This window comes from Trachemys scripta, chromosome 2 (genome assembly GCF_013100865.1).
Source record: "Trachemys scripta elegans isolate TJP31775 chromosome 2, CAS_Tse_1.0, whole genome shotgun sequence".
NCBI classification, from domain to species: Eukaryota; Metazoa; Chordata; order Testudines; family Emydidae; genus Trachemys; species Trachemys scripta.
The window spans coordinates 245,843,940-245,864,526 of NC_048299.1; the positions used below are offsets into that span (position 1 = coordinate 245,843,940).

General features: G+C 39.5%; 1 protein-coding gene across 5 annotated transcripts in view; it reads right to left on the minus strand.

The window, feature by feature from the left end:
• The window catches only part of SNX31 (sorting nexin 31), a 60,942-nt gene that overhangs the window by 38,871 nt on the left and 1,484 nt on the right, over positions 1-20,587 (minus strand). For all 5 annotated transcript variants that reach the window (XR_004644787.1, XM_034763390.1, XM_034763391.1 and 2 more), the window contains exons 3-4: positions 5,518-5,632; positions 4,457-4,521 (exon numbers count right to left, since the gene is read on the minus strand). Coding sequence is in view for 4 of the 5 variants with exons in the window: in XM_034763390.1 (XP_034619281.1) it covers positions 4,457-4,521; positions 5,518-5,632 (180 nt within the window). In the remaining variant the exon portion in view is untranslated. The remainder of the gene's footprint in view (positions 1-4,456; positions 4,522-5,517; positions 5,633-20,587) is intronic.

Genomic DNA, 20,587 nt, shown 5'->3' on the forward strand with positions numbered 1-20,587 from the left:
TCTTTGCATAATGGTGGTACTAACTAAAAAAAAAAAGGCCTTTCCTAGATGCCGAGCCTGTGAAGGAGGGCACGGCGGAAATGCTAGAGGAGCTTTTTGCCAGAGATTAAAAACAAAGATGACATTGTGAACCATGTGATGCAAGTTCCCGTCTGACTCCACGGCAGTGCGAAGACTGGAGGTAATTTACAAGGATTGTTTGTCAGCACTGCTTTCTGATTTAAAAAAAATGCCAAATACATGTCTTTTGAAGTGGACAAACCAAGCGATTTAAGTGACACTGCCCAGCTATTGCTGTTTGTTAGCTTTTCTGATGGTGAAATTTTCAAGGAAGAATGTTTGTGCTTAATGCCATTAGAAACCTACATCACAGGAGAGATCACTTTTGAAAAAGTAAAAAGGCTTTATTGAAAAATATGGTTTAGAAATTTGACCTATGAGGAAAGATTTAAAAAATTGGGCATTTAAGTCTTGTTTTTAAAGAAAGGAGGAATATCAGACCCTGTACACTCAAGCTACTTGCAAGGAATCTCCACTTCCTCTAATATCTGACAAAAAAGAGGGAGGGATGACAAGATCAACAGTAGAACCTAGAAGAAAACTAAGGTCAAGCTCATTTGCTCCTGGGTTTTCCGCCTCTCTATTTGCCAAACCTCAGGGGCTCTCTGTTGAGAAAGTTGCACTGGCTTAACTGAAAGTATGATTTTTTTTAAATGACTGAATTAAACCAGGGACTGTGTGGACACACTTGTTCTGGTTTAAGCCAAGTTTAATTCAGTTTAGATAAGTCCATTTGCAGGGCTTTTCCTACACACAAGTTGCACTGGTTTAAAACAAACAAACAAACAAACCCCAATGTAAATAAACTAGGACAAACTCTTGTCCAGACGTTCTTAAATCAAATTAAAGCTAGTTATATCAGTTTAGCTTGCACCTCTAAATTTATAAGCACAAGCTAAACCTGATTTAAGCCTGAGCCTGGTTTAAACTGAAGTAAGTGTCCACACACACAGGAGGACCTGTTGAAAGACTCAGGGTAAGGGTAAAAAAAACAAAACAAAAAAAACAGGGGTGATTTCATGGTAGGAGTCGAATACAGACTACCTAACCAGGAAGAAGAGGTGGATGAAGCTTTTTTTAAACAACTAACAAAATCATCCACAGGACTTTGTGGTGATGGGAAACTTCAGCTACCCAGACATCAGTTGGGAAAATACAGCTGGGCACAGATTGTCCAACAAGTTTTTGGAATGCACTGCAGACAACTTTTTCTTACACAAGGTTGAGAAAGCGACTAGGGGAGAGGTTGTTCTAGATTTGATGCTGACAAACATGGAGGAACTAGTTGACATTCTGAAGGAGAATGGCAGCCTGGGTAAAAATGATCATGTCCAAGAAGCCCAAGACACAGACCCCTAGCATGGACGACAAGGAGGAGAATGCAACTGGAGGGTCCAGCTATGCCATGAACCAAGATCTGTTTGAGACTCCACTGCAGTTCAGTCAGTCCCAGCAGTTGAGAATGGGCAAGCCTGATGCAAGGGAAGGAACCTTGGGTAAGTGTGTAAATATATTTCCTGTTACAAAGATGTACTGGTGGCTCCCCCAACTCAGCAGGACAGCTAATTGACTTTTCATTCATTTACTACGCCCCTCATGGAGGTGATTTTTTTACAGCGCTGGCAGAGCTCTCTCCCTGCGCTGCACCATGACTACACAAGCCACGTTAAAGCGCTGCTGCAGCTTTAGCGTTGCCAGTGTAGACTAGCCCTTAGGGCTTGGCTACACTTGGGACTTCACAGCGCTGCCACGAGGGTAGTCGTGCTGCCAGGGCTACGAGAGAGCTCTCGCAGCGCTGTATGTACTCCATCTCTCCGAGGGGAGTAGCTTGCAGCGCTGCGAGTGAGCGTGCAGCACTGATCACACTGGCGCTTTACAGCGCTGTACTCGCTGTGCTCGGGGGGGGGGGGGTGTTTTTTCACACCCCTGAGTGCAGCAAGTTGCAGCGCTGTACTGCGCCAGTGTAGCCAAAGCCTAAGTGTCATGCAAGACACGGTAAGTGATGCCTGCAAGTCTTAAAGATATAGCAATGGAAATGAGGACTCTACAGGGACATATGGAAGTTCAAGTTTATTCATCTCTTTCAAAACTATTACAGAATTTCTTTACCATAAAACATTTTTACAATGTTTGATTGTGCTATTAAATATTTGGAGCATCTCAACCAAAGCCATGTTGTTAAGCAAGATTCTTTAATATCTAAGTGAATGTCTGTTAAGCTTTTATTTACACCAATTAAAGGCACTTAGCACAGAGAATGACAGAGAATGGACTTTTGTCATTCACAGAGCTTTCAAGTCTGTCCCAGAATCCAGCTCTTCCCAATAACGAAAGAACATACCCAGCACTATTGCTATGTGTATTATGAAGAAATCACTTTGTGTAAGTCTAATAATTATAAGATGAAGTTGTAAACAAAAATGTTGTGGAACTAGTATCTTTGCCAGGCAGAAAACTTAAAAACACAGCACAAGAAACAAGACATTCCAAAGTGGAACAGAAAGTTTTCTCTTGATTTTGTGTTGCGAGGATACATTGACTTTGTATTAAAATTTTTAAGATTTATTTCAACCTACCAAGAAATGTAGGAAGCAATTGACTATGTTGTGTTCAGTATCTCTCACTGCATACTTTAATAAATGTATTTGACTGTACAATCATAATTTGAAACGTTACCCCCCCATCAGATGTTCCCCAAAGCAAAGAAATTCACATCCACCATGCAGACAGCCAGTTTCAACACTTACGTACAAATATGTCATTCCAAATCCAGTGCCCCACTCCCCCAGTCAAGACAACATAGTGGCAAAGTTTTTTCCACCAGAGCTCTGATAGAAAAGGCTTACTATCAGAAATTAATAGTTGAGAGGGGGAAATGACAAGGTAAGGGGACCTGTGACGGTCCTACTCTCTTTAGCCATCTTTATGGATCTGAGCCAGACCCCATGGGAATCAACAGGAGTCATTCTGTTGATTTTAAAGGCTTTGGATCAGAGCCTAAGATGCTATGTCCTTCCCTAAATAAATCTCTAAGAGCTTGTCTACACTGGCACTTTACAGCTCAGGGGTGGGAAAAAACACACCCGAGCACTGCAAGTTTCAGTGCTGTAAAGTGCCAGTGTAGACAGTGTACCAGCGCTGGGAGCTATTCCCCTCGTGGAGGTGGGTTTTTTTTTTTTTTTTTTTTTTTTTAAAAACAGAGCTGAGCAGCGACTACACAGCCATGTTAAAGCGCTGCCACAGAAGCGCTTTAATATTGCTAGTGAAGACATACCCTAACTCTCAAATACAGAGCGCTGCTTTGCTCACTGACTCAAGAACCTTTCCTGGTCTGGAAAAAAAAGAAGAGGCAGTAAATAAGCCACATTTTTATTGTGAAAAAATTTGTCTTTGCTTTGTGTGGAATGCTTCTTTACACAATTGCCTGTAATCTTGCTAGTCCTAAAATTCACAGCAAATATGAAACAAGAGCAATAAAGTTACAAAGTTAAACATTAATTGTTACATTATGAAATTCTTTCAAGCATAACTTCTTCTCAGGAATTTCTAATAACTATTAGGATTATGGTCACACAACAGGTAGGTGCTTTCCATAACAAAAGACAAAGAGTCCCTTCGGAAAGAGCTGCTCACTGTGGTATTTAAGAGCCAAACTAAACATAAAATTAACATATTGCACATCCACAAACACCATGCGGGAGGGAGGGGGAGGGGGGAGAAAAGAGAGTTAGTTACTTTGGGAGTCATAACAGTTTCCGGATTGTGCATTTACTGCAATGTTATGGTTGATGTTTCAATGCAGTGGGGATTTTTGTGCTTATTATACTTGATATTCCCCTCCTCCTCCCCCTGCCCCACTATGGAGCAAATAAAAATGGATTTTGAAAGCAGTTCAGGTTGCAACACTCCATATACATGCCAAACTCTGCCTATCACCCTGTGTTACAAGATAAGAGAAGCTGACATTCACAGCAGTCATCAATACACTTATCGCCTCAAAGTACTGACACAACCGAAAAACATCTAGGCTTGCAAAACCCAAGAATGTGTATAATCCTTTCAGTGAGCTCTCAACAAAAGACTTTTCTGGGCATTATTTAGGGGCAAAAGATTCATCAGATATTCCATCAGGACATAAATAAAGCAAACAATTCTTTTTATGGTGAGGTTGTACAGAGAGGAACAATTTAGCATGTGGATAAGATGATAACACCTAGCTCTTACATAGCACTTTTCATCAGTAGATCTCAAAGTGCTTTACAAAGGAGGTCAATATTATGAGCATATGAATACAAGGAAGCACACACAGAAAAGGCAGCCTTTGTGCAGAGGAGCTGAAGCACAAGTTCAATCGTTCCAAGCAGCTAATTGTGTTGCTGAAACATTCAAAACTTACCTGCTGTAATTTTCTAAAAAAACTGATGAAGACATCACTGTTTGTAATACTTGGATCTACAGTTACTGAAAAACAAAGGCATAGAAATCAAAGTTAATTGAAGGGATGGGAGAAAAGGGTCTGCGTCTGAAAGTAAGATTACCTGCAATGCTCCTCTAAGTTAACATTTAAGTATCAAAAGACTTCTGGTAGAGCTGTCAATGAGTGCTTTACCCATCCTTTGATTTAAGCAAAGTTTGCTTTTTATTGGATGGTGCTCAGATCACTCCCAAGTCCTGCCCAGTGGAAGGCAGGCACTGCATTAGGTACACACCCCGGTGGTAAAACCTGGCTCTATTGAAGTCAATGGAAGTTTTACCATGGACTTCAACAGGGCAAGGATTTCACCCCAATATTTAATATATGGGCCTAAAGTTGTGGTCATTTATTTAGGAGCTTATTTTCTGAAGTGCTGAGCACCCAGCAACTCCCAGTAACATCATCAGGAGCTGCTGGGTGCTCAACAGTTTTGGAAGTGAGGTTATTTAAGAGATTAGCCTTATGTTTTTTTGAAAGTCTTGGCCACAAAGCATATATTACATATATTACATCATCAAAATGTCTCAGAGCTTCCTATTTCTTGTAGTTGAAAGGGTTACATTTTAAATTTATTGGCTTATGTGAAATTCATGCACGACATATTTATACCTGCACTTCAGATATATAGTTTTCCTATAAACTTCATGTGTCTTGTAACAATTCTCAAAACTCTGCTTGGAAATCTGAGAAAAACAAATTTACTTATTTCTAGAAAAAACGGAGGCCAATTTAAAGGCAAGAGGAGGGGTATGATATTTGAAAGGGACCTGCCCAAAGACTCAGGTTTTTCCACTCTGAAGTCAGTGGAAATATCTGGCATGCTAGGACTGCAGGATCAGGCGCCCATGTAGTTTAATCCCAACATTCAGGGTATGCTCCCCTCAGGCCCCACAAATCATGACTTGCAGAATCCACAAACATATTCAACTGTTCAATCCACAAGTTGAAAACCCAACCACCTAGTGAAAGCAGAGACTCCGTACCACTCTGTAGATATTGCTCAAGTTGAGACCTCCTCTCATCAGCCATGGACTTGGTCATTGCAAGATAGAACTTTGGAGGGAAAGCAGGCACGGTACTCCCAAAGATCCGTCTTAGCTACAACGGCAGTCAAATAATGCTTAAGGTTAGTGAAGATCTGATATGGGCTTCTGTGGACATTACCATATTGCCCAGGTTGGAGATGTCCATTCACTTTAGCCCCAAGGCTACTGACAGCTCTCTCAACCTCTAAATGTATTCAAGACATACAACCCCTTCAGTGCCAAACAATGTAGTCAATAATGATACTTTCTTCAGAGCCACTCAGAGGGGACTCTGTCACCAATGCAAAGCATGCTGCTTTTTGTTTTGTTTTTAGCTTTATACAATCTGAGTAGCAGCTTGGAAGCAGTTTCTCAATTCCAAGTCAGAAGGATCGCAGCATATCTACTTCATTAAGTCTTATGCATTCTACATAGACAAATGCTATGCAGTGTCTTTGTCAACACTCAGTATTTGCTTTCCAAACTATCCATACCAAGATTCATTTGTAATACTGTATGATCACATGAACCCTCTCTTTTGGGAGCCACTGACTTCTATCCTTGATTTGCATTCATGAATGAAAAGAAAGGAATCCTCGACATGCCATAATCCTGGCCACAGGTCTCCCTTGCATCACTGTATTTCTTTAACATATTACAGACTGTATAAAGTTGAGAAATATTTGGAGACACTTTATACTTCCAATTGGGTGTTACCATATTTTACAGTTAGCTGTGGTTGAATGGTGGACAGTAAGTTTTACAGAGAGCATGTTGCTTCCTGAGCACTTTCAACTCACGTTGTGACCAAGCTCAGCAGAAAATTGAACTTTGTTCTGAGAACAGCATAGAACACTCGATTGGCTTGGCTTTTGTTTTTAAAAATACATTATCAAGCAGAGTCACTTCAGGACTCCGTTTCTTTGTTTGTCACCCAACACAATACCAGTTTTCTTGCAGTTTAGATTCCACCAGAAAGTAGTGGAAGACACAGGAAATATGATCCTCTTAGTTCAGTTGAATTAAATGGAGATTTTCCAACTTGGCATTTGGACAATCCAATGGCAATCTTCCAATTCACAGGAGGGAGGGATCTCAAACTAAAGAAGGAGCAACTGTTTTTAAAGTTACAGTTTACAATGTTGCCAACTCTTGTGATATTATCCAAAATCCTGTGATACTTGGCATTTTTTCTTGAAGCCCCAGCTCCTAGAGTCACATGAATGTGAAATGCTCAGCTTTCACTTAAAAATAAAAGTTTCTAATTCTCTTGCTTGTGGAGGAAAGCTTGAAATCATGAACTGAGTGCACCCTAAGGCCTCAGAAACCCACAAGAAAAATGTATTATTTTTAAAAACATGATTTTTCAGCTAGTCAATTTATTGATTTGGGGGGGAGGGGCTGATTCAGGATTTTTGAGCCCGTAGGGTTGGCAATACTGAAATTAAAGAAACTTGAAATTAAGACTTCCGTTCCCTCCTACTCATGCTGTTTGATCATGTGATTCCCAAAACTGGAAGTGCTCCTGCTTTCAGGACCTCATCTGGTCAGTTAAAACAAACAAATACATACTTAGACCCAGCTTTTGTAAACCCTTAAGGGGCCACCAGGCAACCAGGGCCGGCTCCAACTTTTTTGCCGCCCCAGGCAAAAAAGAAGAGCCGCCCTGCCATACCCCCCCACGAGCGCCGCCGAAATCCCCACCCCTCCGAGCGCCGCACCACCCGAAGCCCCCGCCCCCCCGAGTGCCGCGCCACCGAATCCAAAAGATATATAAATAAATAAAAAAATCGAGCGCCGACCTGCGCCAAGTGCTGCACCGCCCAAAGCCCCCATCCCCCCTCCAAGCGCCGCACCGCGCCAACCCCCACACCCGAAGACCCCGCCCCCTTCCGAGCACCACGCCGCCGGAAGCCCCGCCCCCCTCCAAGCGCCGCGTCGCCGAATCAAAAATAAATTTTATATATATTAAAAAAAATAATAATAAATAAATCGAGCGCCGCCCCGCGCCAAGGTGCCGCCCCAAGCACGTGCTTGGTCAGCTGGTGCCTGGAGCCGGCCCTGCAGGCAACAGGCTGGCAAAAATGGAAAGCCAGCTGAAAGCATGTGCACCTCATAGAACCTCCTTAATTATAAAGAGACTGTTGTAGTAAGTAAATAATAATTTAAACTGGTTTTTTGTTTGTTTTGTTTTTTAGCATTACCATATACTAAAAGGTGCACATTGATACTATTTGTTGGTTTTCGCACCTCCACGGCTCAAGGCCATACCTGACTAACATGAAAAGAGCATGAAAGGTAAACATTCTGCTTAAAATCATTTTTAATGGGAGGTGCAATCCCATTGTCACCAATGGCATGTGCTACAAGGAGTTTAAAGTATTTACGAAGGTGTTAAACTTCCATCCTAACCCAAGTGACTGATTAAAAGCTAGAGCTTGTTGTAAAATTAAAAAATTCTAAAAAAAGTTTCAAAGTTATTTCCATTTTTAAAGTGACTCACAATATTTACAAGAATTTTGAAAAAAAATGCCATAAAATTAACATTTTGAATTTTTTTTTTGCAAAAAAATAAAAATAAAAATAAAATAAACAAAACTTTTGTTTCCAAAGGGACTTTTTTTTTTTAAACCAGAAAAGCTTTGTTTGAAAAATTTCAGTCAACTCTAGTCAATGCTATTTCATTTAGTGGAAATACAGACTGATTTCTACAACCAGACACCATTTGGCCACGATTGAGAAATGACAGTTCAAGGATCAAGGTTTATTATACATTTAATGCCACTCTCTGGAAGTAGGGGAAATGGAGGTAGAAAACATCATAGGCATTTTCAGGAAGGAAGAGGCATAACTCTGACAAGCCTGGACAAAAGTTCCTCTCTCAGTAAAGCAGTTTCTGAATATATTAAGATTTATGAGAGCTTTGCTTGTGGCACATGTAGCAGCTACTCCACTACCCCTATACTGGCAACACATCACCAGTTTCCAATTTATTAATTTACCTATTATTAGGTACTTGTAAATTGCCTTGAGAGATAGAATATAAAAGGAGCGATATAAAACCAAATAATGTTTTCCATGTATTGTTGCTGCATAAATAGAATAAGAACAGCAGCTTTTATATAATGCTTTTCATCCTCAAAGTTCACATACATACACTGATCCCTCCAAAGCCTCAGAGACAGAGAAGCATTCTCTGTTTTACAGACAGGGAAACTGAGGCAAAGATATGAAGTGATTTGCCAGAGTTCAGAGATGGAGTCAGAGCTCGAATCAGAACCTCCTGCCTCCTCGCCATGCCTATCACCCATGTAATGCAGCACTACCCATCATCATCATCAGTAGTTCGTACAAATGGAAATATGGACTATTTTTAAAAAATTCAAATCAATGAGAGCAATTAATCCACCTTGGAACAGACTGCTTGGTAAATTTTATTTTTCAAACTTAGGCTATGTTTGTCTGAAGGATTTGGGGAGTGGGAGCGTGGGGTGGGGAGAGAAATCTCTCTCAACCTCAGTATCTCCCTTTTTCGTACTTCTAAGAACTATAGAAATTTTCCATTATAATTTACACACAAACTTTGGAGGGTGGAGGTGGGGAGTTATTTTAATCAGACAGAGCTATCAGTCTGCAGGCATTAAGTTTCAGTCCAACATGATTGGAAACTTGGTTGTTTCCAATACTCACCAGCCCAAAAGATGGACTTAAATTTTAAACACAAACAGACAATTATTAAGGCTGTACCTGGCAGAGCTATGTTCTGGGGGCCAAATTCACTTCCAGCACAACATAGTTTGCAGATCTCCAGATGGCAGTAAATCCATCTAGAGAAGGAGCCAGAAGCACAAGCTGCCTGCAACCCTTGCTCTGCTGGGGAACCTCAAAGCCTGGTAATACATCCCAAAGTGGGCAAGGCCAGGCTGACTGGGAGAAGAGCTGAATCAATGTCTCTCCAGGCCTGCTTCCACTAGTAGAGCTCCTATGAACACCCAGACAGGTTTAAAGCTGTCCTATCGTGTGGAGAGACAAGCTCTTTCACCAACAGAAGTTGGTCTAATAAAAGATATTACCTCACCCCACCTTGTCTCACTGAGCTTTTCTTCGGGTCTGGGAAAAGTACTCAGTGTCACAGCTAAACACAAGATCGAACAGATTGTTTAGCACAGTCATACTCAGACCTCTGTGGCTCAGAAGCCAAATTAGCGATCAACATTACCCAAAAGAGCCAGGGTAGTGTGAATTAATTGTTTCTTTTTATTTATTATACACACACACACACACACACACACACACACACACACACACACACACGTGCACTGGATGAGCACACCACATGTTGTGATAGGCATGTGTAGGACCTATGGATTTTGAAATGTGTGTTCTTGGGAGTATTGATCATCATAGCAGTGTTATGGCAGGGTCTGGTGCTGCTTTGAGTTGGTGGAACAGGACACCCACATACCCTGAGAGAACTTGCTTCAATACAGAAGAAAAACCCGTCTGCTCGCACACCCCTAGTTGTCATGTACTACCCCAGGCTGGAACTCACATGGGGTATCATTATACAATTACAACCCATATTTGACAAGGACCACATTCTGAAAGAAATCTTTCCTGAACTCCCTCTTGACCTTCAAACATCCCCCCAAAAAATCATCAGAAGTAAGTTCCCCACAGAACCTTTCAAAATCCATGGGACCTACCCATACCTATCACACCATTTGGTGTACCTCATCATCCAGTGCGCTAAATGCCCCAAAAACTATGTGGGTGAAATGAGAGAATCACTACACTCCTGAATGAACTCACAGAAAAATGATGAGACAAAAACACCTTAACCATGGGTGAACACTTTTCCCAGCATGGTCACTCCATTTCGGACTTTTCAGTCCACATCCTTAAAGGAAAACGGGACAGCACATTCAAAAGATGAGCCTGGAAGCTTAAATTCATAACTTCCCATGATTTTTAGTGTCTAGCACTCCGTAAAAACATTGTTGGGTTTATGGCTCATTAAAATCTGTAACCCACTAATACATCTTCATCCTATGACCGCAAAGGTGTTAATTGCCTACTTCACCCTGAATGCTCTTTTATAACAATGTTAAGTGTTATGCTAAACAATCTGTTCCTGCTTGAATTTAGCTGCAATATTCTGGGTATGTGTACACTGCAATAAAAAACCCACAACAAGGAGTCTCCGAACCCAGGTCAGCTGAGTTGAGCTAGTAGGGCTCAGGTTTCAGGGCTAACTAAAAACTGCAGTGTAGATGTTTGGGCTTGGGCTGAGCCTGGCTCTGAGACGCTGCGAGGAAAAGGATCTCAGAGCCCAAATGTCTACACTGCAATTTTAGAGCTCTGCAGCCCAAGCTCCGCTAACCCAAGTCAGCTGACCCAGGCCAGCTTTGGCCATGCCACTCGTCTTTTTTTGCTGTGTTGATATACCATCTGAGTATCTTTCCCAGACCTGAAGATGAGCTCTGTGTAGCTCAAAAGCTTGTGTCTTTCACCAACAGAATTTAGTCCAATAAAAGATATTAACTCACTCACCTTCTCTCTCTCCAATATCCTGGGATTAACAGAGCTACAACACGATCTTTTGGAATCCACCTAACCGTGAAACCCTCCATTCATCTGGCCCAAGGCATACAAAGCAGAGAGTATTGTTTCTTTTCCATCCTTCCACAAAAATGCTCCTCCTCCACAGAAAACGGTCGCTTGTTTCAAGAGTAAGTGGCTGGAATTATCTAATCTTGTGGGGGTGTTTTTAAATGAAGTGTTTAGCCCCACCCACGCTGTCTAAACCAACTATTTCAGCCACAGCCACGTTCCATTATATGGTAAAAGCCTAGGGCAGATGGGGCATTTGAGATAAGATTTCTACCCTGGAAATAATAGTCAGAGCAGCATTACTAAAAGGAGTTAGAAAGGTGTCAAACTGTCCATAAAGAGGGATTAAGGGAGTTGTACTTTTGATACAGTTTGGATGAAGTGCACAGAAACGGGCTCCTAATTTTAAAGTGTATTTAAACTTGTTTCATATGCTAATAAAAATATTTGTATATGTAGATACCTAACAAACCCAAAATATAAAATTAGTCTGCTATATGAGTACACAAAATTGAAAAGCAAATTTATTTTAATCATTAAATCCTTTATACCCAATTACTTTTGTGATTGATTTTTAGAATAATTTTCCAAACAGCTGTTCATGAAAATCATGGCTGTTCCTAGACTGACTCAGTGAATGCTAGTACAGTGTTTAGAATCAATCAACATTATGCTTTTGTCTTCAGACTAATTGTTACCATTTCAGAAGTGACTCTTTGTACATTTAGTGCCTGGAAATAAGTCAACAATGAACATTCAGATAATTATGACACCTACCGGCTTTTTCTTCTTGGCTTTATAACTGCTTGTCAGGTTGTCATAGGCGTGTTATTCTAATATTTGTCTAGAAAGGGAAAAGCTGCATACTATTTTCATCTGCTTCTAAATAGTCCCAAATCTAAAAAGTCATTTGTTAACACCACAGTTTTTCAAAGTTGGAAAGTAAGGAGAATTTAGCCACCACAACCCCCATCAAAATAGAAGTGTTTTGTAATAATGAAATCCACCAGTTATTTCAATCTTCCCAAACAATTTGCAATAAAGCTCTCCTTTTCAAAACAAAAAATTATGTTCAGCCTCCCATACTTTTATAATAGAGCTTATTTTTCCTAAGACTCAAATATTTGAATGAAGGAGACAGTTGACATCTACTAATATAATCCTATCAGCTGGAGTTCTTCAAATCAGACTTTCTTTGGGTTAGTGTAGTTAGTGCTTTACATTAAAAGCACATCAATATTTACCTAGCACCCTCCCTTTAAAGATTTTGATAATGATTTGTGTGGAGAAATCATTATCAAAATCTTTAAAGGGAGGGTGCTAGGTAAATATTGATGTGCTTTTAATGTAAAGCACTAACTACACTAACCCAAAGAAAGTCTGATTTGAAGAACTCCAGCTGATAGGATTATATTAGTAGATGTCAACTGTCTCCTTCATTCAAATATTTGAGTCTTAGGAAAAATAAGCTCTATTATAAAAGTATGGGAGGCTGAACATAATTTTTTGTTTTGAAAAGGAGAGCTTTATTGCAAATTGTTTGGGAAGATTGAAATAACTGGTGGATTTCATTATTACAAAACACTTCTATTTTGATGGGGGTTGTGGTGGCTAAATTCTCCTTACTTTCCAACTTTGAAAAACTGTGGTGTTAACAAATGACTTTTTAGATTTGGGACTATTTAGAAGCAGATGAAAATAGTATGCAGCTTTTCCCTTTCTAGACAAATATTAGAATAACACACCTGCCCGGCAAACCGTGTCTGGAGGCAGCTGTTTCGCATGGCTGGGAGGGAGAATGTGGGGCGCTCAGGGGAGGGGGCGGAGTTGGGGCGGAGAAGGGGTGGGGCCAGAGCCCTGGCCCATGGAGTGTCCTTTTTTTTAAATGATTAAATATGGTAACCCTAGTAAAGATGCAAGTACATTACTTGCAGTAATGGCGAATGGAAAGATGCACAAACGGGGGGGGGGGGGGGAAGCGAGGTTCAGTGTCATAGGCAAAAATGAACTAAAGAGTGAGACAGTCTGAGGAGAGGAGTTTCTAGAGATGGGGTAACAATACTTAGGAATTGCTGCACTGGATCAGACCAGCAGTCCAACTAACCCAGTATCATGTCTCTGACAGTGGCCAGAACTAAATGCTTCAGAGAACTGTTCAAGGAAAGCTGTAGTGAACAACTATGCAATAGTATGCCCATAGAGGAAGTTTCTTTCTAACCCATACAGGCGTGTGCACAAGGCAAAGCCAGCAGGGGCTCAGCTGTCCCGTCCTCCTCCCCCCGCCGGAGGAGTTCTGCATCCTGCACCCTGAAACAGTAAAATTTAAATTCCTGCGCACTCCCCTGGACTCATGCCGTTCAGTGGTTGAATTATGACCAGAAGCATGAATATTTATTGTGGCGGATGTGGAGACATTATGCAATAAGTAGTATATTAATTTTATGAATACTGTAGGACCGGGTCAGTGAGGTGATGTTATTGTACGTTGGATCAGAAGGCTTTCCCGTATGAATGTACTGTTCTAACTTAATAGGGTAGGGAAAAGAACAAGCAAGGATGAAACACAGTAACAACCTCCCAGCAACCATTGTGGAAGCAGTTACAGGACAATGGCATACTTCCCAGCACCAGGCCAAAGTGACAGCTGTTCTACCAATGCTGGGAACAAAGAAATCTAAAGAAAAAATGAACAGGATGGACAGATTTAAATTTAAATCACCGATTTTAATCATGATTTAAATCAGCAAGCACAAATCAATTATTTACATCCAGGCTTTCTACCTTGTTTTGAATTGGTACTTTTTGCTAACTGGGAGGATTCACTATATATTACACACACACTTAAGCAATTATATGGCTTAACATAGATTTTTCAGATTCTTATTTTTTATATTTTTATTGTTAGAAAGTGACAAGTGAGGCACTTGCTTACTAGGTGATTTTTTTTTTTTAATGTGATACGTGTCAAGCTGCACAAAACCGGACATTTTAAAATTGTTTTTGTTAATTAAATAAAAGCTACCTTAAATGCACTGAGTACATCATAAGAAAAAGTTTATCAAAATATGATTTACATTTAAAAGTAACTGCTTTATGAAACAAAGGAAATATTCTCTATAGTTAGCATATAGAACTGATTATTTCTGGTGACCATGTCCTCCAAGATTTTGGAAATAGTAGATCTAATCCTCTCACCCATAGTTTTTAGTCACAGATTGAAAGTGAAAACAAGTTTTCCTGCCTTTTTAACTCCCAATTGGTTTCTCAACTTCAAATGAACTAGTCATTGAACTGAACTAATTGAATAAACTGAAATAAAGAAAACAGGTTCTCTGCACCTGCTATCAAAAGCGGGTTTATGCAGTGTTATAGCTGTGTTAGTTCCAGGATAATAGAGAGAGAGAAGGTGGGTGAGGTAATATCTTTTTTTTGGACTAAATTCTGTTAGTGAGAGAGACAAGCTTTCGACAAAAGCTCTGTGTAGCTTGAAAGTTTGTCTCTCTCTCACCAACAATTGTTGATCCAATAGAAGATATCACCTCATGCACCTTGTCTCTCTAAAAGCTAGTTTAGCACTTCAACCAACTCTGCTTCCAGGTGATTAGCCAGTGACTTCCACCAGTTCAGTGGTTTGACTCTCTTTAAAACTTTGGTAGCAAACATATACTGCTTGAATTTTCTTTTATTTAATTTGAATGATTTTAATACAGTATAATAAGTTGAGGCCTAAATATGATTGTCAATTTTAAACAGGTATTTTTAAATTAATTTGACTTTAAAAATCATTTTTTAAAATCAATTTATCATCTATCCTGCACTAAACAATTAAAAAGCCCTTCTCAGGCTTCCGAATTTTCAGAAGCTGTTGGGAGACAGGCTGACACAGTGAGAGACTTTACAGACAGAGTCTGAAGGAGTTGCACATTCACAGATCCTGAGAATGGTAAACCTTAGGGAAAGGCAGGCCTGTGTATAGACAGGTTTTATTGTTTAAGATCGGTTTTCTCAGAAATGTTTTTGTTCTAAATAAATAACACTTTGCTCTAATCAGACTGTTTGCTTTTTGGTCACCACTGTCATAGAACTGCAGGTCTGAGCCTAAGTCAGACCTAATGAGATAATCACAGCTGATCACAAGGGACTGCTGCTAGGTACTAGCTTGAGAGTGGGAGAATTCCATGATTACAACCTGAGACAGAAACTGCTAGAAGCCCAAGACTTGAGAAGGAGTGCCCTCAAAGAGACCCAGAAGGGTGAGAGATGCAGTTAACCCAGTGATGATGGCAGAGGATAGAGCCATGTGCTCCTGCTTATAAAACTAAAGGAAACTTTGACAGTAAATAAGACCAAAAAAAAAAAAAAAAAGTAGTTGTTTTAGTGATACTGTTTATCTGTTACAATGTAACTGTTCATTTGTCTACTTAAGTAACACCACTGAGACTATGGATAAAGCCACATTCCACTCTCCTTGAATCTGTGTACACATGTGCGTTTTCTGAGGCTGAAAGGCAACGAGTGCCAGCCCTAGAAATTAAGTTTTCTATTTAATATCTGAACAGATATAGCATAGTGTGAAAAATGTTGTAGGACTGAGGACTATGATGTTAATATGGCTCCAAACTCTGTTCCTGGGATGATAAGACATAATTCATTCTTCAGGCTCATTTGGTCCTTGGCCTCTCTGCCAAGATGGCCAACAAAAGTACTAATTGTGGTTATGTTTTTTGTCATGGGACAGGTGTCCTCTGGGACTAAGACTAGGACTGAGATAACCAGTCAGACAATAACTTTTGAGCATTACCACTAGAGCTGGATTTGAACTGGTGACCTAGCTATAAAAGTTTCTATCGCCCACAACCAATCTTTGGAGTCATCCAGTCTCCCCAGGCCTGCTTTGTTTCAATGTGGCACTCAGGGAATAAAGAGTAAAACCAAGAATGAATCCAAACTTGCCATGGAGGCATCAAAACTCATTTTACAGACAGAAAAGCTATTTGACAAGTGTTCATATCAGAAAAGCCTCTTCAAGTGGGGGGAAGTGAGCTAGAACTCATCAAATCCTCAATTTGGGCACTGGATAAGCTAGTGGTTCTCAACCTATTTATCATTGTGGGCCACATCCACACAATAGATATATTACCTGTATGGGACTAAGGATGTCATATGGGCCACAGCTGTGTGCTGATTGGGCTGTAGGTTGAGAACCACTGGGATAAATACTCGCAAGTCTGAAAAACAAACTGTTTTTCTGGCTATATAGCTTATTAGCATATCCCCTAGAAACAAAGGCTGACATTTTAAAGCTTAGGGCCTAAATTTTCTAAGCTTGAGAAGCCTGGAGAAAAGTACTTAAATAAGTCCCCAATTGTGCAATTAAATCAACACATGCACATTCCTGCACCCACACAAAGCCCCACTGACTTCAAGTGCTTGACAAACACATTGCAGAATCAAGATCTATGTTGTCTGCTTTTCAGAAATATAAGTACCCTCAATTCCTACTGAAGTCTGAGTTATAAATGCTCACTAACTCTGGAAAAAAAAAAAAAAAGGCCACTTATACAGGTGCCTAAATATAGATTTAGAGCTTCAATTGAGGGCATCCAAGCTTGAAAATTTTGGACATGCAGAGAAGATCTATTCAAAATGCTGACATGATTGAAACATGGGCTCATGAAATCCATATAAGACAGAAAAGAAATCTGCAAAGAGGTGAAATAAAAGATTTTAAAGTTTTGTGGAAACTATATCCAGAACAAAATTCTGCCTTTTTGTTCTCAGAAATTATTACTTCAGTAGGACACTAAAGGAAGACTTAGTTGGACTAGCTAAAGAGAAGACATGTATTGGGTTACATCTTCTTAAATAAAAATAAAGGAAAATGAAAAAAATGTGTTTTAAGTTCTGAGTTTCATAAACATCCGTCCAATAAAAGTAACAATGATTTATACTGTACATTTAAAAAATTCAGTTTCACATAAGACACAGAAGTGGAATTCCTCCAAGGGACACTTTCTGAATAAATACCATTCTTGACATCCAAAACCAGATACAATTCCAGTGATAAATACAAAACTTCAATGTCAAGTTGTTCTATTATCTACAAAAATGCTGGTTTTCAAATTAGTTACATTTTCAATCAAGGACACTGGCTCTTATGATGATTGCCCTGTCAGTGTGACCCCATGCTGTGATGTTCCATTCTACAGCATCAAGAAATTTACACATTAAGTGGGGAGAGTGAAAAAGTAATAACAGATCACTGTTCTTGGCAGTGGGTCACTGGAGGCAATGGATACTCTGTGCGGAAGCAGAGGTCTGCCAATGTAGAATGGCTTGCAAGATAAGGGCCATAATACTTAGAGATAGAAGAGACCTAACAGACCAGGGGCTCTCGAACTTTTTCAGAGCATGAATCATAGTATCAAAATAGACCACTTTAAACACAGAGTTTGTCTCGGACACCACATACCATTTACAATCATGAAGACCACCTCCCCGATCCTTCATACATTGCGTAACATCCCTGTCTCAACTGAAATGATTGCTTACAATTAGGGCTGTCAATTAAATCGCAGTTAACTCACGCGATTAACTAAAAAAAATTAACTGCAATTTAAAAAATTAATCGTAATTAATTGCAGTTTTAACCACTGTTAAACAATAGAATATCAATTGAAATTTATTAAATATTTTGGATGTTTTTATACATTTTCAAATATATTGGTTTCAATTACAATACAGAATACAAAGTGTACAGTGCTAACTTTATATTATTTTTATTACAAATATTTGCACTGTAAAAATGATAAAATAGCATTTTTCAATTCACCTCATACAAGTACCATAGTGCAATCTCTTTACTGTGAAAACGCAACTTACAAAGGTAGATTTTTTTTTGTTACATAACTGCATTCAAAAACAAAAACATAAAACTTTAGAGCCTACAAGTCCACTCAGTCCTACTTCTTGTGCAGCCAGTCGCTAAGAGAAACAAGTTTTTTTACATTTACGGGAGATAATGCTGCCCACTTCTTATTTACAATATCACCTGAAAGTGAGAACAGACATTTGCATGGCACTTTTGTAGCTGGCATTGCAAGGTATTTACGTACCAGATATGCTAAACATTCATATGCCCCTTCATGCTTGGGCCACCATTCCAGAGGACATGCTTCAGCAGAGGAAGCACGTCCTCTGGAATGGTGGCTGAAGACGCTTGTTAAAAAAATGTGTTAATTAAATTTGTGACTGAACTCCTTGGGAGAGAATTGTATACTTCCTGCTCTGTGTTCTACCCACATTCTGCCATATATTTCATGTTATAGCAGTCTTGGATGATGACCCATCATGTTGTTCATTTTAAGAACACTTTCACTGCAGATTTGACAAAATGCAAAGATGGTAGCAATGTGAGATTTCTAAAGATAGCTACAGCACTCGACCCAAGGTTTAAGACTCTGAAGTGCCTTCCAAAATCTGAGAGGAATGGGGCGTGGAGCATGCTTTCAGAAGTCTTAGAAGAGCAACACTCTGATGCGGAAACTACAGAACTCAAACCACCAAAAAAGAAAATCAACCATCTGACTCAGATGATGAAAATGAACATGCGTTGGTCTGCACTGCTTTGGATTATTATTGAGCAGAAACCATCATCAGCATGAAAGCATCTCCTCTGGAATGGTGTTTAAGCATGAAGGGACATATGAATCTTTAGAGCATCTGGCACGTAAATATCTTGCAATGCCAGCTACAACAGTGCCATGCGAACCCCTGTTATCACTTTCAGGTGCTATTATAAACAATAAGCGGGCAACATTATCTCCTGCAAATGTAAACAAACTTGTTTGTCTGAGCGATTGGCTGAACAAGAAGTAGGACTGAGTGGACTTGTAAAATTTTAAAGCCTACGCTGTTTTATTTGCATGCAGTTATTTTTTATACATAACTCTACATTTGTAAGTTCAACTTTCATGATAAAAAGATTGCATTTCAGTACTTGTATTAAGTGAACTGAAAAATACTATTTCTTTTATTTTTACAGTACAAATATTTATAATAAAAATATAAAGTGAACACTGTACACTTTGTATTTTGTGTTGTAATTGAAATCAATATATTTGAAAATGTGGAAAATATCCAAAAATATTTATATAAATGGTATTCTACTATTATTTAACAGCGCGATTAATCACGATTAATTTTTTTAATCGCTTGACAGCCCTACTTACAATACTTCCCTAGTGGCCCTTTTCTATGTATTTGCAGCTGTCTTCATGCAATATAGCAGCTGGAGTGGAGGAGGGAACCAACATGATGTTAACTTGGAGGTTTCCACAGACTACAGTTTGAGAACTTCTGGAATAGATTATCCAGTCCACCTATCACCAGGTATTGGACTGACTTCTGCAGTACATTTTCTACTGCTATTTCCAGTCTGCTGTTAGAATTGTTAAGCAGAGTGGCTTCCTTAGGACGCTATTAAACATAAGTGATCTGGACACTTATGGATGTGAAAATGTAAGTCTGATGGAAATAATCCAGCTATTTGATGTGTCTTTCACTGCTCAGGCAATATATAAACATAAATCTATTACACCCTCCTGTAGTACCCCTTTACTATTTCATATTTGTTACTAGATCAGAGAATGGGTGATCCAGAAGAATACACTAATGAAGATCAACAGGTTGTACACAATACAAAAGAGCTTGTTATGTAATTATCCATAACACTTACTGTTATCTGAAAATTATGTGATAAACTGCTCTAGGTATTTATAAAGCTCCCACTATCATTAATGGAAATTTTATCTTCACATCAACCCCTTAAGGCAGGGAAGTAATTATTCCCATGTTAGTAACTGAGGAAGAGGGTAGATTAATTGACGTGTCAAGATCACAGAGTGTCTGTAGTCAAGTTAGAAACTGAACCCAGGTCTCCTCAATCCCAGTCCAATGCCCTATTCACGAGATCATATTTCCCACGACTCTGACTCACACGGTCCATAGGTGTGTTAATAGCAGGACCTTGGCCCAAACATACATAGTTGGAGCCTATATACTTGAACTCAAAACAATGTTAGCACCTTCCAAGCAAGAACAGTTTGAAAAAAAAAAAAAACGCTATGATTTGAACTCTAGCATAGACAGAGCCTAAAAGAGGCTCTAGTGTTATTTATGACTCGGAGAGAAATGCTGCAATAGTTTTAGATGTCTTAAAAGCAGAGCAAACTTCTTGCAGTCAATGATACTAAAAATAACTGTGTGAAACCTGTTCCCCTGAATACTGGGTACATGACCATTACTCAATTCCCCTTTCATAGCTTTCAGATGTTGCCAGGTCTCAATAAGGAAACACCTTAAACCTTCACTGAGGAGTATTATGGGAAAAATGGAAAATATTTTGCAAAGAAAT